Below are 23909 nucleotides of genomic sequence, written 5' to 3' on the forward strand. Positions count from 1 at the left end.
GGTATGTTTTCTTTGGTTTTCAGTGTAAGTATGTCCTTTTCTTTTTGCCATTCTGGGAAGGAGCCAGAGTACGCTGCATGGGGCCCCTTGCAGTTCACACAGTTTAAAGCGTTTGTGCATTCGTCATCTTCATGTTCATTCTGGCCGCATTTCATGCAGGTTGGATTACCACGGCATGAATGAGACCCGTGCCCGAACCTCTGGCACTGGAAGAACGTGTGAGGATTAGGTATGTAGGGCCTCACACGTTAGTAAAGGTACGCTACCTTAAGTGCAGCAGGAAGCGTCGTGCTTGCGAAGGTTAGTATTACATTCCTTGTGCGGGTTTCCTTCTTATCCTACAAATGATGATTGCTCGTGCGGCAAGTACACCTTGATCTGCTAAAGCATCCTCAATTTCTGTGTCGGTGCACGTGAGCAGTTCATTGTCAGGTATTACACCTCGTGTGTAATTGAGAGATCGGTGAGTTGTTACACGAACTTCATGTTGTCCGATTTTTCCAAGGTGTCTGATTTTGTCACTTTGTTCTTTGTTTTTCACTTCTATGAGAAGATCCCCTGAATCCATTTGTTTGCACTGTAATTGCTTCCAATGCATTCTTTGATTGCTTTTGCAATCGAGAATGGTGATATGTCCTGAATCTTAGTTTTAGTCAATAACGTTACAACGAAGAATTTCGTGTAATCGCTATCTTTAGTCAGAAAGTTTCTATTTGCTTTGGTGCGACGCCTTTTACGGGACCGATCATTGTGGAAAGGGGGGTACTTTTTTCATCCATAGAAAAGCATGATCATTTGGCAGCTATGCTGGCCACCCACCATGGAGTTCAACAAGAAGAACGTATACACACGTTAGCCTTACATTGCTACTATAACCCTGTGGTCCTGACCAAGGGAGGTCAGTCCCCCAAGGTTAACCCTAGCTGTCAGGAAATTTGGAAGTAAACGAAAAAGAGAAGACGACAGGACAGGTAAGAAGTGAGCGATAAAGACCAACACGTAGGTAGAAAAAGATAGGAAAAGGCGACTGCCGATTTCCCCTGGGTGGGTCAGCCCAGGCGTGCCGTCTACGTGAAGCCGCGGCCAAAGGGGTGTGTTGCCTCTGCCGGGGGGCCTTAAAGGTCCAACCACCGTGCGTCGGCTCAACCCCCAGGATCCCCTTTTCCCCGGACACGGAAAAGTCACGCACGGCTAGGCGTGGGAGAGATAGAAACTCCCCTGTTAGCTCGGGTCCGTGGTGTCGCTACACACCAAACGCCTACTTGCGCAGGTGCCCCTGCCGGGGCAGGATAGGAAAAATAAATTATGTTACATTTTAAAATGTCCCATACTTGGCCTGCGTAGCATGCCTTGAAACTACAAAAATAAAAAGAAAAGCCAATTTCATTACAATCGTGAAGCAATGAATGGGACAGCAACAAATTAGGATGTTATAAAAGTAAGACTGGCAGCCCACTTCTTCATAGGTGCCATGACACAGAAATTTGGAGATATTTTGACTGTAATACCGTGCTGTTGGGGTGTCAAAGCTGCTATCTATGACACATAGTTAGCCACAAGTGCAGCCTGATACACTCAAACCTCATAACAAAGTTGCATCTTATACGAAAATGGCCTTGCTATATCCAAAATTTCGTTATAACATTCTTTTCCTAACACTATTATCTATTGTAAGAACAATTTTAACTTACTTCATTTTAACCATTATTTTGTAATATCAGGGTTTGTTATTTTGAGGTTTGAGTATTATCACAGAGTATTAAAGTTTGTGAATGAGCCGAGCAGGAGAGTGAAGCAGCTAGCAACATATTCATGAGCGAGACCACTGTAAGAAACGTACGTCACGAGTTTAGGCGATTAGTCTCAGTGATACTGGACCACACTGGCTACTTGAATGTAAACATTCAACAGAAGTCTGTCTGGTTGGGTATGAAAGTGGGACATGATTTAGACTCCAACCAAAAGTTTTGAAGAAATCCGAAATTTTGGAACCGACTTGGTTCCTTTATCAGGGGTGACTGCGGAGGCTACGTAGCAGCATCGTCTTCAAAGCATTCGCGGTGTGGCTAATGACCCCCCTCTCTCTTTCTCATTTTGCCGTGGAGACAAAACGAGAGAAAGAGAGGGGGTCATTAGCCATCCCGCGAGTGCTTTGAAGACGACGCTGCTACGTAGCCTCTGCAGTCACCCCTGAGGAAGGAACCAAGTCGGTTCCGAAACGTCGGGTTTCTTCAAAACTTTTGGTCGGAGTCTAAATCTTCTCCCACACTGGCTACTGCGTTGTTCATAGGCATTTCAGTCACTGTGACTTCCAGTGCTTTGCACTGCCGACACACCGGTGAATTCTACATAATGGCAACAGCGTCACAAATGCGCCAGCCTTGCCTTTTGCCTGTGCCTGTAGTACTGTAGCTACTAAGATGCTGTACCAACCACCTAGTGTTTCATTTTAGTTTGTTCGTCGACGTTTTACTAGTTGCCTATGTGGTTGCCGGCAACGCACATGTGACAGACAATGCTGGTAGCAATAGCTGATGACGGAGAGCCTAATAAGAAACCCGCAAAGCTGAACATTACACAGACATTATTTAACAATGCTCTCATTATTTTATTTCGACAAGAACACTGAGATGATTGAAAAAGAAAAAAAATTCTAATGTATTGAAAATGACTGACACACCACAAGATGTTGCCATCACCGGGTTCCCGTAGCCATAAATGGCTACGGGAACCCAGTATCCACGAACTTTAGGAAGTTTGCGAATAAAAACTAAAGTTCGTTGCAGTTGGGACTGTGCAATGTAGTTAACATACAAGTAGTACTTCGATTCTCGTTGTCACGTGAGAATGGTGGCACTGACATGTGTGATTAGCACAGTTGTTGTATGTAGCAATGAATGAACGTAGACAATTGCCTGGCACGTGTGATTTGTATACCTTGATAACTGCATGTTGCTTAGTCTTTGCTTGAGTTGAAAAAGCGTTACACCACTGCAATAACACGTTGCACACTTTTACATCTCGTGCATGAAAGCACAGAAATGTATGGCACCAAACCGCCATGAAGTGCAACTTCAGAGCAGCCTGGGAGCGCGATCTAAAGGTCATGTAAATGTTGCGCGACCAACTGCAACTTCTGTTGTCACTCATAAACATGCTGCTTCGCAAATCCTTAGTCATCCCGTTTCCCCTCCCCTCCACTTTCTGTCTACACTTGTCAAGATGCCGGCATTTTGCAACAGGTTCTTGATTTCTCTTTTTTTTTTGCTAGTATTATATTTATATAACTTTATGACAATCACTATTTTCTCTTCGTGATTTCTTTTTTTATAACTGTTTCACTTTGTTCCATTTCACTGAATAGAGATGTCATTTTGCTTTAGTCGTGTTCCTACATAGCACGTTTTGTTTTGCTGTTTTGTATTGCTCATGTTGTAACCCGCTTCCCTCAGTAATGTTTCGGCGATGGAAGGTGAAAAAAAAATAAATAAATAAATGACGACGTGAAAATGGTTCAGCATGTCTTATATTGTGACAGTCCTGTAGGCTTGCAGAAATTGTTGCCTTGGCGAGAGAAAACCAACAAGAACAGAGCACTGACAAGTAAGATTTGACCAGTGAACCCCGATTCACATTCATGGTCCTTCTAGCTTTTTTGCCAATGACCCCAGTAGTTAGAGTACCAAGGAAAGAATTACACACATGCCTCACGTAGCAGACGAAATAGGAGTGCTGACAAAAATAGGAGTGCTGTTGAAAGGTGTCTGCCATGATGGTGCAGTAGTTAGGGTGCTCAGCTGTTGACCCTAATGTCGCGAGTTCGATTCCCGCCCCAATGATATCATTTCGACGGAGGCAAAGTGCTAGAAGCCCGTGTACTGTGTTATGTCAGCGCATGTCAAAAAACACCAGGTGGCCAAAATTTTCCGAGCCTTCCAGTGCAGTGTGGCCTATAACCATATTGTGGTTTTCGCATGCAAGAACCCAGATATTATAACACGGCGAAAGGTGAGTGTTGGTGGCCCCAGTAGTATGTGAGGTCATACGATTATAGCTGCTCATAAAAATTGCCATGTACTTCAGTTTATAGCAATGTCACTTAGTGTTTGATATCGAAACTGTCACCAGTCATAGCATACGAGCACATGATTGAAAATTTTGCTTGTACTGGGGCAAACGAGATGATTCAGTAGCCACTGATAAAGCGCACAGACCAGACCTTCAGGAATTGTGCATCAATACTTAGTTAGCGCGTGACCAGCTGTAACTGAACAAAGCGCTGTCGTAAAAAAATGGCAGCATATCCACAGAGTGAATGATAGATAGTGGGGCGAAGCATCCGCCCGTCCATTCGTTCTTGCTTCCGTCCATCCATGTGTGCAACTGTGTGGCCGCCCGTGCGTCCATCCATCCATCCATCCATCCGTCTGTGCAGCCATCCATGCGTCCGTCCATGCATCTGTCTGTGTGTCCGTTCGTGCACCTATTCAACACTCCAAGTACCACCATCTCGCATCTTTTCATCATTTATTCTTCATATAGAAGCACCGCCATCCAGCGGACATTCCAAGGACTGGACGAGAGGAGGCACATGCACACTTTCTTACAGCTTGCGCTTCGTGTCTACTTCCCACCTTAAACCACCTCGAGTTCATGGTATATACTAGTTCACAGTATTCATGGCACTGCGGCCCAACGCTCGCTAAGCCTTTCTAAAACCTAGGAGGTTACGCCCAGCAAGTATAATGTGGCAACCCTTTCTTGTCTTCTGTGCATTGTTGAACAATAAAAAATTCGCAGCGTGCGCGTTAACTAAAAGCTGAAATCTCCTGTCTCTCATTCGCCCTTAGCAGTCATTGGCATGTACATTGAGCACTATCTTTTATTGTTCAACAACGCACAGAAGAAATCTCTCACACGCACCACCTTGGAGGTCAAAATGTTATACTTGTTACACACTACTACAACGGCTACGAGGCACGAGCCGGTGCCGCTATAAGGAGCTTGGCCCTAAAAAATGTGGCTACTGCAGCAAGTGAAGTGACCTTCGAGCAAACTATGTGATGAGAACGCTATGTGCACAAAGGTACGAAGCATCTGCTGAGCCCTGTAAAGATACAGAGCATGACTGCAGGCAAACGTGGCCGGTCGATCGAAGCATGCAGCTCTTGCCAGAGCCTCACAGCTACCCGCCTCCCCTACTTTGCACCTCTATCACCCTCCTTGTGCCTTTCGTGCAACGAAAAAAAATGTCCGCCGCTTTCTCTATTTGCTTGAGCCGCCATAGCTGGCACACGCTATGGAACATTGCAGCTGCGGCGGCGATTTCTGCTAGATATTCTCATCTTAAAGACCAACCCCGGCGATTTTTTGACCAAGTCAGGATAATGGTGCTTTTATGTTCCGAGACACTCTTGTCATGCGCCCAATAGCTGAAATGCTCAACAAATTCAAACATAACTTATAATTAGCGAGAAACCCTAATACCGAAACCGAAACCCACCCGAGTGTGCTTCTACGTGTGACGTAATCATCGGCCCAAACATGTCTGATTGCACATAATGCCGGCCAGATGGCACTACCTGTCCACGCCATCCGCCGGGATCGGCTGAAATGCTTATGCTGTTATGGTGGATAGAGTGAGACCTCGTTAAACCGTAGTTGGCCGGAGCTCGAAAAAAGTACGTACTAAACGGTAGTACTGCTTAACCGAAATAGCGTCAAGTCGCTTACTTACCCGTCAAAAAAAGAAACCTTCAGGGAGTGCTATGAGAGAACAAAAAACGTGCAGTAATTTATTAACTTCGCGTGACAAAGTCTGTAATCTTTATTTGATGACCCGGCGGCCTAGCAGCAACGACAGTGGCCTCAAACTCACTTATGCTGTGAGCCAGCTTTTCCGCCAGCCCCCTCTTCTCGGCAAATACCCGCATGACACTGACACAATGCGCAGCTTCGGCCACGGTCGGACCTGGATCACCCGTGTTGTCGCTTTCCATGTCGTTTTCATCACTATCATTTGGCGACACTCCGACCAAGTCAGCAGCAGCACCTTCTCCCGAAACAGTCCTCGTGGTAATGCCGTGCCTCGCCTTAAATCTGGCCAGCCAGCCATTGCTGCTCACGAAGTTGTCATGGTTGAGCTGCGAGGCAAAAACCAGGGCCTTCTTCATGAGCAGGGGTCCGCTGATAGGCAGATTTTTTGACCGTGCAGCTTTTAGCCACTTGACCAGCGCCTCCTCTACAACCGAAAATGCCGAACCGCGTAGCCGGCACCTTTTCGCAGCTGCAGCAGCACTGCCGAGCAACTTCTCTCTGGAATTCCAAATTCCACACACCGTGGTTAACGGCAGGTCCTTTTCACATGTCAGCGCCGATTTTTTCATGCCATTTTCAATAGCACGAATTATGTCCGATTTCTCCTCTATTTTCAGCACTCGACGCTTTTGTCCCAGCTTCGGCATGACGCAAGTACAAAGCAGCAAAAGCACACATACACAACACGTGAAAAACGACGCGAGAGCTGTAGGGCACGGATCAACTAGAGAACACCTATGCACGGCGCCAAAGGAGCAAAGAAAGCAAAGCAAGCGCACACCGTGTTTGCGTGTTTGTGCAAAGCGCCATCGCGTGCTTCTTGTTGCAGAAAAATCCAAGAGATGGCGCTCACCAACACAGCTGCCATCATCATTAAGACAAACAAGCGAGGCAAGTTTCGATCTCTGGGGCTTGCTGTTCTGTGGGGACGCCCAGTGGGGGACGACATGCCGCGGCGAGTGCGCAACGAAAATTGGAAAAACTACTTATTAACCGATACATACGCGATAAGCTGGCACAGCTTATGCGGATACAAAATGCATTATGTTCAATGGCTGCCGAGTCGGGGATCTGACTTCACTACTTTTAAAACGAAACTACTGTTTACGCGGGTACAGTTTAACGAGGTTTCACTGTACATGGCGAATCGTGCGTGGCTCAAAATGCAACACCACTTGCTACCTATCGCACGCCCACAGACACGGAAAAGGAACCCGCACGCTCAACCAAGGAAGCGCCGGCTAAACCTACAGAATCTATAGAAGACAAATAGATGTGTGGGGCTTATCGTCCCAAAACAACCATATCATTATGAGAGACGCCGTAGTGGAGGGCTCCGGAAATTTCGACCACCTGGGGTTCTTTAACGTGTACCCATATCTGAGCACACTGGCCTACAACATTTCCACCTCCATCAGAAATGCAGCCGCCGCAGCCGGGATTCGATCCTGCGACCTGCGGGTCAGTAGCCGAGTACCTTAGCCACTAGACCAACGCGGTGGGGCTCCTTAGCAGACAAACAGATCAGTTCCGTCACTTCCGCCAAGCAAAACTCAATGCCACATGCACAATGTTGCCATTGATTCTGGCAAGGGAGGTGAGCATTTTGATCCAAGCATTTGAAACGAATCTGCGAAACTCTCAAGCCTGCAATTTGGCATGAATGGTGCAAATATGAAAATAAACGTACCCAGGGAACTTCATTGAGACCCATTAACATCATAAAATCACTGGAATTCACTTTTAAGCCATTGAAGAAGCCGCACACATGTTTCTATAACCATCACTTTCATTGATCAGCAACACCGACAAGAAAAACATTGAAAAATCTTGCTCTGTCGTGTGTGTGTGACATCAATCTGTTTAAATATGCTTGTATCGAAACTTCCTTTAGCTAGTCTAACTCACATTGAAGGCAAGGCAAGTAAATGGCATGGGGAAATAAGAACTGATGTTGGAGAATGTTTTTGCGCACACCGGTCATTTTTGAGCCAAAGCACAATGACAGCCTTGTTGCCAAAAGAAGTTTATGTCAATGCTTCTTTTCTTTTGTTCATTCAGGCTTCCAATATATTCGATTAAAATCAGTGTTGCCTTGTCCCAGGCACTGTTCCTGCTTTGTCCCGGCTCCATGATTGTCTGAAGAGAGCAGAAGCACCGTAACTCAACTGGTAAAGCATCAGACATGTTATTCGAAGGTCGCATGTTTGGATCCTGCCGGTGGCAAGTTATCTTTTCGTCCACTTTTGTTTCTTTACATTTACGCTACAATTACTTTTAATAACGTCCCCTATATTTTCTTTGGCATTATTGTCTGTTAGTTCTAATATTGTGCTTGACAAAGAAAACAACTCTTTAAAGGTACACTTTTCTTGATTCATAGCGAGGGTCTCGTTCTGGCAGACTCGGTGCTTCAAGGTGGTACACAAGGGATTATTGGTCAGCTGCCATCTCATAAAAAGATTGTGCACTACGTGATGCCAAACAGGCATGAAAGGGTGTTGCACACTCCCACCTTGGCTGCTGGTGGTGCTGATTAACGCTCACACGTTTAAAATGCACAAGAATACCCTACAAAGAGAATGGGGTGGGGGGGGTGGGGGGATGACCGCCACTGTAGCTCAGTGGTAGAGCATCAGACGCTTTATTTGAAGGTTGCAGGTTTGGATCTTGTGTACGGCAAGTTATCTTTTCACCCCCCTCCCTTTTTCTTTATGTGTACATTACAAATACTCGTAATAACATCCCCTATACTTTCCTAGGCATTACTGTCTGAGCGTTCCCTTTAATAAGCTGCTGAAGTGTTTCCAGAGGGTTTCGCATGCGCATGGCCCAGAAGTGCAGGCTGATATGCTCGATGAAACAAGAGATGTTTACGGCCACGACATGCGGTGAGATGGCTTGCTGGTGTCGCCTCTCACCGGCTCGTGGTTTTAACTATCTTATGCTTGATGCCTGCTGCCCGACGGAACACTCTTACAAGTTTTTTAGAAGTGCCTCACCAGCAAAGCTCTGTGCAGTACCAAAGAAAACAAGCTTTGAGAGATGATCAACAAAAAAATTTAGGAGCCCTTGTTGTATTGGGAAAATGGGGCGGAAAGTGAAGCTTGTCTTGTGCGTGTCTGACCAAACTACACTGTAACCTTGATTTAACGAGCCTGAATATAAAAAAAAAATCAGTTATAGATAGTAAATGAAGTCTAGCAGAAGACACAGTGTCAAGAATGTATGTTTGTTTACAACAAATTTTCAGATTTAATGAACATATTTTCATGCAAGATGCAACTTAGTTTGGTGTGACCAGATTGTTTAAGAAGAGAAAGACTTCTCTACTCTGTATATGTGTATATTTACAGTGTCTGTATAGCTACATATGTATTATGTGTAATTGATATTTCCCGCTTCTGTCCATTACTTTTGCCATTGGACCCTACACTAGCCTCAGGCTATGGGTCCAATCAGTGTTTGCAAACCTCATGTGACAAATGATAATAAACGTTCAATCAATAAAAAAAATGATGTTTGGGTGCACTTTTCGTTTCTTATATCGCATTGTACAATGCTTCCCACAAACTCTTTCCTTCCTTCATGCTGGGAATCGGTACCTCATCCACGTGCCTAGCAGCACAACTACTGCTACAGGCAATGACGACGGTCCTGCATTCATATGCAACCCCCAATGAAATGCGCTAACGTCCTGACGTTAGCGCATTTCGGTCCTGACACGACTGCATGCGTATCAAACAGTATTAATTGAAGTGCACGAAGAGTCTGACCTGTTTAGAACAAAGAGGCGGTGGCCCCTCTGCACATGTGTCATATTAATGCCTTCTCATGCATGAACAGAACAGGCCACAGAACTATGACTGATGACTGCCTTATTAATGGGTACCAAGTGAGTGCCCAGTGCTCCCAGATTTTGGAGTAAGTGGCAGCTGTCAAATTCCAGCCTGCCAGAACTTTTAATCTAGGCTGTAATCGCATTGCTTCTTTCCTCCGTGATAGAAATAACACGAAAATAAAGTGAACCTGGTCATTTACAATGTTAGAAAGCTCCTATCTCTTAGATGCTAAAAAGTGGCCAAATGATCACAGGTTGACTTGTGCCATAGCATTTTAAGGGGTGCACTGTGCATTTGGTCTTCCATAGTGCTTTTCCTTCACTGGAGAGAACATTGTCTTTTAAATTCCTTGCAACTGTAGTACAATTAAAGGTTGACTGCTCTAGCTTTTCTCGAGTGGTTGTTTATATTCAAAGACCCCTTGAATAGAATTTATTCGCTGCCCTGCTGGCTTCATTACAAAGAGGGATTACATGCTCTGGCTTCTTGCTTCACAGAGTTGCAGAAACATTGTGCACAGCTCTGAATTATTGGCTTCTAGTTTCCAGTCACTTTCCTGGTGGTCATAATTATAGTGTGCATGCGTAATTAACTATGCATGTATGCAGAGCGAAATATGCTATGACCACGAAATCTAGTACAGCGGCTTTAAATTCTTGGCACTCTTCACCACATAACATTGTACGATGATGAAGGCAATTGTGCATGCATTGCTGTGCGATGTAATTTCAATTTCCTGGTCAGGATGAACAGAAAATAACATGCCGAACCGCGAATACCGTATTTACTCGATTCTACCGCGCCCTCGATTGTAACGCGCACCCGATTTCCATCGCGAAAAAAAAACAACAAGACATCAATTGCATCGCGCACCCATTTTTCTCACTGGCCCGCACGATCACACCACTCGAAAAAACGACTCCTTTCGGGAGCGTCTTCCATTTAAATATGAGGTACGGGCGAAGCTTGTGCCCATCTGACGTGTAACAGAGCATTGCCGTCACTGTAGTTTTACCGTGGACCAATGTCAGCACGCGAACTTGCCTCGCCCCCTTCTTCTCGACGGTTGTGGTGCCAGGCATGCCGAAGTAAAGAGGCGTCTGATCGACATTCCCAATTTGCCCAAGCAGGTAGCCGTTGTTGCGCCGCAAGTTTAGGACGAACCTCTGAAAACTGTGAAGCTTTTCATCGTACTCCTCCGCAAAACTTTTCGCATATGCACGTTCCCCTTCGGAGGGAAAAGCCTTTCCTCTTCATAAAGTTAGTTAGCCAGCACCTGCTCGCTTTAAAATGGCTCCGCATTAGACCTCTTTCTAAGACTAATTGCATAGCCCGCACTTGGAGCAGTTCTGTCGTCACGGGCCGCTGTGCCGCTCGCTGCTCAAGCACATACTCGCCGAGCAGCTCTTTAATTTGCGGAAACCGACCCTGCTATGGTCCACTGAAGCCCTTGCGTGAAGCTTTGCTGTCGACAATCTTCTGCTTTTGTTTCCACCGGTCCTGCACGCAGTTTCGGGAACTCCGAACGACCCCGATGTGGCCCGATTTCCGTCCGTTTCGGCACACGCGATGACTTTTCTTTTAAAAGCGGCATCGTGGTGCACTCGAGTTTTGGAGTTGGCCCTTCCACACCGTCGATGCTAATGCACTACTAGATGACGAACTTCTCAGCACACGTACAAAGTGCCGCACATGGGAAACACATAGGCAGAAATGGTCGACGCGCCATGCCGACGCACGTAGGGGGCAGCCATTTTGGATTTGCCGATGGCAATAGATTGACCGTAATTTTTTTGTTCGTACTCGATTCTAACGCACATGCGATTTATGAACTCGCTTAACCGGAAAAACGGTGCGCGTTAGATTCGAGTAATTACGGTAACCCAAGGCCTGACACAAATTTGGTGGCCTCCCTTCCCGCTAATATCACTCTGTAAGGTGGAGGGTCTCGCAGCAGCCTGTTCTGAGAAAAAAAATTGGCCCCATATCTGCATGTTTCACTACAAACGTCGAAAGATGAGAGTTTCGCATGTGAAGAGAATAAAAAAACCTTTATTTGATGTTCTGCGCGAGAAAATTGGTGAATTGGATTGTGGAAGCGCTTAGAGAGTCTCGATGCGCGCAGTGAAGGCGAACGAGCGCATAGAGGCACGTTAAACACGAGCGCCATCTGGCAGTTATCTTCAAAAATGAAGGAAGGCCTGCGCACCCACTGAGAAAGATGCCCGCCTGTCTCAAAGGCGACTAAGATGTAGAACGCAAAGCGACGGGCAGATGCCACCACTGTGTCATCTTAGCAAAGCATTGAAAACATTTGCCTTTTTTTGAGCATCACGTTGCAATGTCACCGCAGCATGATAAATGCTACAGTCCTTCGAATTACTTGAGTGTGCCTTTTCTAGAATAAACACACACATACAAAATATCGACGTGTTGTTATGGTGCCTCAGATATATGCAATGATTGCTTTTTAATTGACAATTACAGAAGTGTGAACGCTGAAACTTGAGCAATATTGGTGGGCACTGCGGATGGGGCTGGCCATCTGAGGTATCGTTTGGTGCTGTTTGAAGCATCGTTAGCACGGACAAACAGACAGAAAGACAGACAGACTAAAATTTTGGCATCGAAGGTCCTCTAGAAAGACTATCGTCTTTAAAAAGTGATTCATCGCAAATGGGGCTTTTCTCCCAAGAGACAACAGCTCGGCGAGCTTGACCCAGGGTTGGAAAATTTGTAAATATTAGGTTAAATGGGCATCACATGGACACGGCAAAAAAATTACCAAAAGAAGTGGCACAGCTGGTCACAACTTCGATGCCTTGAACTTTACATCCTCCAGTCAAACTTCCCTCCCTCCCTCAGTTAATCAGTTGCAGCATCGAAAAAAACGAGTCCGTTCGCGAAAAATTCTGCTCCAGCACCCACATCTTATTTACAAATTTCTCATTGCAAGTTTCTATCTTCACCTTCTCATATTTTCTTAGCAGTTTTTCAAAATAATGAATGATGAACTGGATGCATTTTCATAGTCAACTAAACTAGCCAAAAATTTGACAGTTGAAGAAGGATCGCCGCCTTCAATTCATCGATGTCAGGGTGCCAGACGGAGGAACAGGACTTTGCTTCAGTGTGTTTTGGAAGTTGAGGTACACAAGACGCTACTTAACTTCAGTTTGATTCATCTTTGCCTATCAGGACTTGGAAATAGACTTGGAATTATTTCATGCTCAGCTTTCAAGCAACGGCTGCTCGGCTTCTTTCGTAAATTCGGTGCAGTGCTATCTGTCTCGCTCAGCTATTGGTGAATACTCCGTGTCTGCTCATCGTTTATGTGCCACAACACCGTGTGCTCCAGGGATCAGTGAGACCTTAGCACGCAGGCTTCATTCTTTTCATGTAAAAGTGGCACTTGTGCCATTGAAAAAAACTAAATAAAGCGTTCTCATCAGTGTTAAAAACGAGCTTCCAAAAGACGACTTTCTTGGTGTCGCGTACAATATTCCCAGTGCAGACTGCGGTAATGCGTACATCGGCGACACTGGTCATTCTCAATGGCACCCGAAGCAATGTTGTGATGATGTGGAAAAAGAGAAAATGTCTTCCGGTGTTTATTCAAAAGATTCTGTAACGAAAGGACACGGTATTGACTGGGCCAGTGCGGATGTGCTAGCTACTGAGAGAAATATGACCTCATGACTTGATCTCGGGTCATTACTAATCCAAATTGTGATTCTGGCACCCTTCATTCTGTTTGTGCATGCTGCTTGTGCCAGCGATTTCCATGTACTTAACTGCCCCCTGCTTCCGTTGCATCATTGTAACGAGATCCTTGCACGGGAGCTGAAACACCTCTTGTTTTATAGTTATTCTTGCATTTGACCGGCATCTTCCTTTGCCATTGACTATGGCATCAGGCAGCTGCTTGAGCCAGGGTGTCAGAACAAAGAAGAAGAAGAAAAAAAACATATTTGTGACAGGAATGAGAATGTAACTGAAATGTTATCAATTACTTTATTTTGAAGCGAAAACGATTTCTGTTTTATCTGTTTTTGGTTCAAAGAAAATGTTAGCAATTCAAAACAACTGAGGTCAGCGTGAGCATTAATTTATATCTCAGGGTACAGTATTAGTGCATATCTCAGGAAGGAATTTCAAAAGTAAAGATCTGTTGAAATTTTGTGGGAAAGGAAAAGGTTGGCAACCGACGCTTTTTACAACATTTAAATTGGACCTTGAAGTGCCAGCGTGGATAGGGAATCGTTGGCGCTGAAATTTGTTTCATGAAAACAGTGTTCTTGCATACCAGAGACCACGCTCTATAACATGCTGCTTCTGAAATGATGCTCAATCCCTTGATGCAAAAGTATTTAGCCTGCTTAAAGAATGCATAATTCATTTATGAGAAAAAAACTTATGCTGTTATCTACTTTTTTATAGTTACTTTTCTTTCTTTCTGAAACATGAACAGAACGGAACTGTTTTTGGTGCACTAAAACTAAAGCTGAAGCGAAAAACATTTTGCTTCGACACCCTTGCTTGAACACCCGAAACCTGTGACCGTGTCTGTCGAGAGAAATCGTCTCACCTTGCTCAACAGCGTAAGTACGTCGGCCGTGACTGTAGCACTGAGCAGGGCCACTCGCAAGGACATCAGCAGGAGCGCCGCCACGTCGGGCAGAACCCTGGTCGAGCCGCCAATCACCTTGTCCCATAACCTGCAACACAACAGTCACAGCAGTTCACTCACTGTATAGAGTGTAGAGATACTTCCCCATTGATCGATCAATCGATTGATTCTTATACAGTCCTGCATTGTGGGAGTTCCTCCAGCACATTTATCTGGGCATTTCTAGAGCTCACTCAAACGGCAAGTAGCAAATGCATTGATTTAGTGTAAGCATTGAGTGCTCTTCACTGTGCATCAACAGAACATTATTGTAGCCAAGGTCCTCACATATAAATGCTATTTCTGAAACTTAGCATACGACGCTAATGCTTTGAGGTTCTATCAAGTGGTTGACCTTCACTGACTCATTTTCAATTATTACTCATTTGAATTAATATCTATTTCAAATAATAGCTTTGAATAACACGCCCAATGCTCTACCAAGTGGAGTACAGCGGTGGTTATCCCCCAGTCAACTTTATGGGGTAAAGCCAACTGGCCAAAAAAGGGGTTTCCACACTGGCCGTTATGGCTACTGGAAGCACTGACCAACACTCCCAAGTTTAAATGCACATACACGCCCCATATAGTGGATGAGGGCATAAAAAGCCCAATTGGTAGAGCACCGGACGTGTTATTCAAAGTTGTCAATTCAGTTCCTGCTGGTAGTATTTCTTCCATGTAATTTGTTCACATTTATGTCCTATTACAAATGCCGTTCCCTATACATTACTTGGCTTGATTTGTATTTATTTATTTATATATTAATACTGTCAACCCTCGTAGAGGGTCCCAACATAGAGAACAATACACTTGCATATACAAAGTATGTACAAGGTACGTCAACTGTGCAATACTTGGCATATCACAATGAAATCAGATATTTTCTTTGTAGTGCTATCATCATCATCATCATTTACTGACCACCACCCTGTGCCTGTCGCGCAGATGATTCTAGCTCAAGCTGTGCGAGGATAGAACAAGCTCACGCGCGAGGCGTGTCAGATATTGGCAGCCGCCACAGCTCCGTTTCAGGCCTGGAATAAAGTGACGAGATCGGCATGGCCTCATCGGCCGCCTTCGATGTCGTCTCACGTCTCTCTCTCGTCTCGCTCGCTACAGTAGTGACCCGGAGAACGCACCCTTCGATAAGCCATCGGCTGCCATGTTCTTACGACTCTCGACTCTGCCCGTCAGTGCCGCCGTTCCACCCGACTTAACCACAGGCATGGCTCATGCGGCTCGACGCCGTTCTCGCTGTGAATGGCATTGCGGACTAGCCGCTTATGCTCGCCATCTTGCTCGACGTGCTGCCGCTTGAGTTTCGCCATCTTGCTGCAAAATCAACCACAAGCCCGCAACCATTTGACGCCCTCTGCACTGTGATGCTCGTCTGCTACAGGGTCGCTACTTTGGGGTTGCCACTGTGTCGCAGCGCGCACGATCAACCGGCCCGCAACCCTCCATCGACCACGACTTCACTACCCCAGCTACGACTCCTTCTACCTCAGCTCCGGTCGCAGGAACATACAATCCTGCACCTGACCACGACGACAAGGTAGTCGACGCTGCCATTTCGAGTGACTTCACTACTGAGAGGTGCGTCCCCTTGGAGTCAGCGAACGCAGATCCGTCGCACGTGCCTGCCACTCGCACGTCTCCCTCGACCTCGTCCGCCTAAGACAACTCCGGCAGGTCAGGCTCCACAACGGCGACCTCGCCGCATGCCTTGCAGCCTGCCAGAATCATAGACATCATCACGCCCGCTATTCACCCGCCCGTCCGCGGAGGTGTTGCCGATGTCCGAAGGTGACTACCTATCCACGACAGCGCTATGGGCGTCCTGCCAGAAGCCAATAGCATCGCCTTCGATGTACCCTGCAGCCGAAGCTCATGCCTCTCACCAGGTACGACCGACGTGCGGGATGCTGCAACCATGACTGATGCACCTGCGTACGGCGTGCCTGGTCCGCCTATGGCAGAGCACATGACACATACTGTGCCTGCGACTGAGGCAACCATCAGCCATGCGACCTGCACGCGAGCCCTCGTGCGCCGACCACCGAAGGTGCTTCTAAGAGTCATGGGACGACGACTGACCATCCTTCAGAGTACTTGAAGGGTGACACGACCCAGCAGGAATGTACCATGACTTCAGGCATGCCATGGCCCAGGCGTCTACTGCATCTGCGTGATTGTTCGATCGACCGCTCGCCGTGCAACTGCCTGCCCGCTGTGACCATCGTGCACTTCTACGAGCACAGTTCTTGCGCGTACGTCGACTCGACCACCCGTGCTGTCAGGCGAGCCGAAATGAAATGCTGATGTCTGTGTTCCATCGCCGCCGATGCCCGCACCAGCATGACCGGACTACTGCTCCTTGTCGACAGTCATGTCGCCGTCATGTGCACTGTCGAAGACGCCGCCACAGCTGTTTAACTTCAGCAATCAACCGTCATGCTTTCGTGTCATTGAATTGCACTGTTTCGCCCACGTCACTAGTGCGGATTTTTCGACGCCCTCCTACGGCTTCTCCTGTGGGTGCCTTTGTCAGCCACTTCTCCTTGAACCGCGCCGGGTGCGCTCTCTAATCATCTCGCCAAGTCATCGTCAGACGCACGTGTCTATGACCATCGCAACTTGGCGCTTTCAGCTTCGTCCGCTGCGTTTTTCCCAGAGTCATTTGCCAGAGACCCAGTGGTTGCTGATAGCCCCTTCCCGTTGATGACCTGGACTTTCCAACGGACACTTTATGAATTGCCGTTCATGTATATAGTATTTGTCGCTCTCTTTCTTTCCCCATATACCTTCAAATCGCACAAAGCGCTAGGGGGGGGGGGGGAGCCCTGTAGTGCCATCATCGTCATCATATTCTGACCACCGCGACGCGCCTCTCGTGCAGGTGATTCTAGCTCTAGCTGTGCGAGGACGGAATGAGCTCACGCGCCAGGCGTGTTAGACACTGGCAGCCACCACAGCTCGGCTTCTGGCCTTTCACAAAGTGGCGAAATCGGCACGGCCTCGTCGGCCGCCTTCAACGTCGTCTCACGTCTCTCTACTCTCGTTCGCTACACCTTAAATACTGTTGACAGCAACACAAATTGAGTGAAATTTTTCAAAATACGTGCAATGAACATGAAGTCTTATATCACATGAAACTGCAAAATTAAATGTCGTCATTATGATGTCGTGTGTAGAAGAAAAATGAGCCCCTGAATTTGCCTTCCTACATGAAACACAGAAATTTTTAATTGCCTTCGAAACGAGAGCCTGCAAGATTTCTTCAACTTCACCAAATGTAGAAAAGTGTTGCCATAATGTGACGCGGTCAAATTAAACCAGGCTAGAATATGCAGTTGAGAGTGCACACCACATGCTTTCATTTAGTTGCCTGATGCCAAACACCGGAGTTGTGCCTGAAACAATAGCAATAGCTGAGCAGAAAGCAAATTTGCTACAACAAAATGGTTCTGCAATGCTTAAGAAGTCATCACTCAGTTTTCAGATGCATTTTTACTGACTATATTCATACATTACATATTTTTGTAGATATGCTGGTGGTTTATGCAATACTGTTGCACTCAGTGGTGATCCAACTAAGATAGAATATGAATGAATTTTTATAGCAAGAAGAAAGCTTGTGCAGAAATGCAGAAGCAGAAATGATTGTGCTTTGCAGTGGTTTCGGAGCTCGAATAACTGCGCTTAAAGTAGTCTGGAGCAGAAGTATCGGTGCCTCGAATCAATATTTCGTGCATATTATCGTCATGTGTGGACATGAAAATTGTTTTCATGTAGACAAAAAGAGAAGGGCAACCGTCGGAAAAACACATTTCTTCCCAGTCAAAAAAAAAGTTAATGGGTCCAATCGGACATACCAGTTCCTAGCAATTGGTCCTAAATGGTATGAATGGGAGACCAACTTAGATGTGGTGCTTCAATGTGAACACTAGTTATAGCGCGAGAACAGAACGACGACAAAAAGACAAGAAGGACACGAGCGCTCGTGTTTTTCTTGTCTCTTTGTGGTCGTTCTGTTCTCGTGCTATAACTATCGTCATGTCATACCAACTAGCCCAAACTGCCACATTTCTAAGTTCAATGAGGAGGACCAATTGGACCGCACAGTTTCTATTGGTCATTCCAAGAGGTCCAGCAGTTGCCGATAGGTCTCCCAATTGGAATGCTTGTCACTCTAATTGGTTGCACTCATCCCAATTGGTAAACCATTGGAACAGTGAATTTCGATTGGTCTCCCAATTGGAATGCTTGTTGGTCCAATTGGATGTGCACACCCGAATTGGAAAACACTTTCCAATTGGAGTAGACCCGTTATTGGAAACATTCTAGTTGTAAAGAGTTCATGGTGTAAGCGTTCAACTGGTTAACCTGGTGGAAACCAGTCAATTTCAACTGGCTGACCAGCTGAACACCAGTTCTTTTCAACTGGTTAACCAGAGTGCCATGTGCAAGTTCTGTGAAGCCGGCCATGAGTAAGGTGGTAAAAATTTTGTAAAATTTTTTTCCAAAATCATAAAATACCATACTATAGTACTTTATCTGCTTCAAACTTTTCTTGACACTTCACATCTTTCTGACGCGAGCAGACGCCGCAGTTTATTCATTCGAGAACATAGTGAGAAAGCGGCTGAACAAGCGTTTGTTTACTTCTAACAAACCTTCCAAAAACGTTGCATTTGATGTGATAAAGTGCAATAGAAATAAACTTTCAAATACTATTTCTCATGACAAATCTTTTTATTTTGTTTTTTTGACAAAAGCAATAGTCATATAATTTATATTTTCATAAAAGTGCATGGGCTCACAGTGCATGCACTGCGGCAAGTGCCATCAGCATTGTCATCGCGACTGGACCGCACTTTTTTACCACAGCCAGCCACAGTGGACACAGGTCACAAGCTTTACTGGCATGTTTTATATCCAGCGTCTTTGCAGTAATCATGTTGGCATGGTCCGTTGATTCAGCCCTGTTTCTTTACAATGAAGGCAAGTATTTTACTCTTTAACCACCTTAACTGTTGTATTATTAGTACCTTTTGGACATTTTGTTACCATAACTAGTGTTGGCACTGCAGCGCGCATGGTGCATGGGCGTGGCAAGCATGACGTGTGGGAGCTGCTGTACATGGTAAGTCTTGTCCATCCATCTGGAACACTCAAATGACGCGCTCCGACTTGCACTGTTGATGTTGGCATGCATGACCACTAAGGATTAATGCTCATGTCTGGAAAATCTTGAACTACTCGTGTTGAAGTGCCAGAGTGTGCAGTTACAGATTTTTAGACTAGTGTGATAACCTGTTTACTACAGCCATGTAGTAAATTTTTCTCTCTGTCTTATCATATTTTTCTTTCACGCAGCCTGCCTGCATGATTGCTGATGCAATGCAGAACAAAGCAAAAGCAAAAATATATCAGCGACCTCCTTTCCAGAAGCTGCAGCAGAACGAGCAGCAGTTTGACTACAAATACCCTTACTAACAGAAATGGGGAGTTGTACTACGAAGCTCGCTCTGTGTGGGACATTTTTGTCGAACTATTATTGTCTAATAAAGGCTCTTTGTGTTGAGCATCAGTTCATGACAATATGCGCTCAGCCGGTTAACCAGTTGGGAACCAGTCTATTACAACTGGCTGACAAGTTGAGCACCTGTTAGATTTAATTGAACGACCACGTCTATTCAATTTCTTAACCAATTGAACACCACGTACCTTTGAATTGTTATAACCAATTGGATATGAACTGGTTTATCAATTGAATATAATCGGTACGTTTCTGACTGGTGGTGAAATTCCAATGGGTTGAAAACCAATTGATGCCTATTGATTTTGCCAATTAGACCACTTGAACTTTTTTGACTGGGTTGACAAAAAGTAATGCAATATGTTGACTTCACTGCAATATATACAATGACGTGTATTTTGTTAAGCAATTAGAGACAAAGACGAGCATAGCACGTTCGGTTTCTGCGTGCGACAAGTGTCATTTTAAAGAAAACCTCCCTGGAAAGCCCGAGTCCAAAGCCCCAGCACATTTAAAGCTTACAGTGAACTGGGACTTATGTGCGCACATATTGGCGATGATACTGGATATGTGAACAATGTTTTGTAACGGGTGGCACGTGGGGCGGTAATGTGTTTACGCAGACGAGGCGTGTTAGTAGGCACATGACTTGTCCTTTATGCACACCACTATAACTTTGCACACCACTATGCACACCACTATAACCATTATTACAACAATAAAACCTCATTAACCCAGACTTCACGGGACCGGCGAAAATGTACGAGTTGACCGAGTTCCGGATTGTCGAGTGGACCATGAAAACAAAAGAAAAATGTACTCGGCACAGACCAACTTTTATTTCATAAAAAAACTACATTATTTTTGTCAGCTTCGTCATCTGAATTTGTGCTAGAACGATCTTCTTTAACCCCATCTGGAGGGGGTGTGCACGCTTGCTGTCGTAATAACCGACACAGAACAAAGCAGATCATTTGTTGGATGCACCCTGCCGCGGTGGTCTAGTGGTTAAAACACTCGGCTGCGGATCGAATCTTGGCCGCGGCGCCTGCATTTTTGATGGACGTCAAAATGCTGTAGGCTCGTGTGCTCAGATTTGGGCGCACGTTAATAACCTCAGGTGGTCGAAATTTCTGGAGCCCTCCACTACAGCGTCTTTAATATTCATATGGTGATTTTGGGATTTTATATTCCAGAAACCAACCAACCATTTGTTGGCTGCTGTGGCCGCTTCAGCCCGGTGATGGTCGCCATCACTAAGAAGCATGATGGTGGTGGCAACGTGTACAAGCACAACTGGAGAACGTAACATGTGCGAGCTTGCCCCCTATGTGAGAAGTTGCAACAGAATGAAACTAGCAGTGTAGGCATAACAAGCAGCTGTGCTGGCGGTGGTTGGGTGAATAGCGCCACCTAGCCACGTCCCCCTCATTCACTATCATCATGATCACATTCTGCTGTAGTTTGTTTGGTTTCTCCAAAATTCTGATACCGCTGTAGGTTACGACAAGCAGTGCTTGAGCCCCTAAGACACCGAGATTGCATTACTCAAAGCTGGAGTCCCAATAGCAGGGGTGGAAGCAGGCTTCAGTCTTTTGGAACAACTTTGGAAGCAGGAATAATGTGGGTTTAGAGCAGTTTTGCAGCAGTAAAAAGGGAGTTTTGTGGCAGCTCTGGTTCAGCAAAAGGTGTGTTTTGGAGCATCGAAATCTAGTTTTGGAGCAGATTTCTCGGGCCACACATTATAATTTTTGCTTTCCGGTAAACACAAAACATTTCAGTCGTTTTACTAAACATGCAATGCTGATCAAGTGACCAGACATACCCGAAATTCATATATATTAAACTTTACAACATCAAAGACGAAAGCGCAGCAACTTAAAAAAAAAACATAAGCGGCGTTCTGGACAGCTACTAAACCTCAGACAAATAAAAAAATTTAATGTTAAAATTTTGCAATGTTCAAAATGTGATTAAAACACCGCCTCCAACATGAACAGCAACTCAAGACTAGAGATGAGCTACTACATAATAAAAGTTATCTTTATACTAAACTCATATTGCTCTATAAAAATAAATATAAAAAACTTATGTTTTCGGTCATTGAAGTGGCGCAGCGAACATGAGAACCATGACAAAGTTTAAATGAGCGCCATTGCTAAAAAATTAAGTGAACATTTTTCTATTGCGATAAGAGTTATATAGGCACTTGACGGGCTTTCATCGTCGCCGCCACATTCTGTATAAACTACAAGTTGGTACTGTTCCCCGCGCATCGTAAGTTCGGCCCACATGTAAAATTGCATAAGCTGGGGTGGTACGAGCTGCTTAAGCAGATATTAAACGAAACGGCCGATCTCCGTCGCTCCGAGGGCGCACGAGATAGCATCCCAATGCGTGTTAGAAGTTCCGTCGAATGGTCAAGCAGAGAGCAAACACGCGGCCCGCCTTGAACAAGCGTGAAAAGGCACGAGACAAAGGGCGGTCACTCGAACGGCAGCATTGAACTTTGACTCAAATCAAGCGTGTGGTTGTGATAGCTGGCCCGTGCGATATCGGCAATCATTAGCGCACGGTTCGTAAACCGATCTACGTGGTGCGCTCTCAATGGAAAGAGATCGTGCGATAACAGCATTTTTACCCGGAGCGGACGTACTGATTCTCTTCCACCAGCGTTTTGTAGTTGTGGGGGTCGGGATGTCAGATCCAGAAGCGTTGGCTGTCAGCCTTCATATTGTCATGGGGTCGTGATGTCGACAATGGCTGCAGCTGCTGTTTTCATGAGTGAACTTTTTATTTGGGCTAACAACCCATGCCCGAAAAAAGAACCATAACTCTATAAGCAATGCACGGTGTAGACTGATAGCAGCGAACGCATATAGAGCATCGGCCGTCTATAATATGCCATGCAGCGAAGTGCGTCGGCATTTATACATGAGCCATCGGAGATTCCAGAGTTATCGCTAGCGGCCACGTAGGTTCCAGAACAAACTTAATGTACACGTTGAACGCGAAATTCCTGAGGAAGGTTCTAAGATTACCTAGATGGTTCCCAGTCATTCGGGGGCAGTTCGCGCAAAGCAGAGTTACACGCGCAAAAGTGCGGTAACAAAAGTAGAAAAAAAAAGAGGGCGTGCAGCATCACTGTTACAACATTACAAATTGTTGCTATTGCAGTCATTGCTTCACCAGTGACACTGAAGTTTTTTTTTTTTTTTTTTTTTCAGTTTATAAGGCAAAAACTCGCCGCACCGTTGCCGAGCACAGCACGCGCTCAGCGGTTGCTCGGCAATTATGTGGCGATTTTTTTGCAACACCACTGCTCTGTTTATAGTTTGCCTAACAGCCTTTCAGGTAAGACATATATAGAGCTGCATAATAAGGTATGCACAAAAACGCTACCTTGACAAGAATCATGAATTGTGTTCATGAGGCACAGGATTTATGCATGATCTAAAATACGACGTTTGATATGGACGTGGAATTTCATATGGGTGTGGTTGCGTCTTTTGTGTAGTCCACACATGTTGCTTGGTCAATGATAAAACTCTCAACTAAATTTGGCGTAGCACGTGCTAACTACCGTTTAGGCGCGGTGTTGCGCAGCAGGTCGATTGGTGCAGTATGGCGCGATTCGCACAGCACTTCCACCACTGCAATAGCCCTTTTTAGAGTTGTCTGAGTTAACCGATGCGCAGCTAAATCCCTCCAAATGAATTCGACACCATAGAAGTACCCACAGTTTTGCTGGGACGGTGGCAAGAGTCCGAGATAATGAGATCTGGAAAAATGAAGTTTTACTTAATTACATAAGCCATTGCTGCCATACTCCATCTGACAAGCTGGTTCCAGCAGGGTGGAAGCTGCTGTGACGTCATCCTGCTGCATTCCGTGGCCGCCTGCTTGTTGAAGTCGTTCGAGGACGTACAAAGCCACTTGTCGTGTTCCACTTGGTTCTTGCCGTACACCAGATTGTCATCCATGTAGTTCAGTATGCCATCTAGGCCTTCTAGGACTTGCGAGAACTTTCTTTGAA

At 45.5% G+C, this 23909-nt stretch overlaps 1 protein-coding gene across 1 annotated transcript in view; it reads right to left on the minus strand.

Annotated features, from left to right (window-relative positions):
* The window catches only part of LOC119181065 (TBC1 domain family member 7-like), a 62592-nt gene that overhangs the window by 13438 nt on the left and 25245 nt on the right, over positions 1 to 23909 (minus strand). Inside the window, exon 5 of the mRNA XM_075884137.1 lies at positions 14248 to 14377. Within this exon, the coding sequence (XP_075740252.1) occupies positions 14248 to 14377 (130 nt within the window). The remainder of the gene's footprint in view (positions 1 to 14247; positions 14378 to 23909) is intronic.

Source organism: Rhipicephalus microplus, unplaced genomic scaffold (assembly GCF_043290135.1).
Source record: "Rhipicephalus microplus isolate Deutch F79 unplaced genomic scaffold, USDA_Rmic scaffold_24, whole genome shotgun sequence".
Lineage (NCBI taxonomy): Eukaryota > Metazoa > Arthropoda > Arachnida > Ixodida > Ixodidae > Rhipicephalus > Rhipicephalus microplus.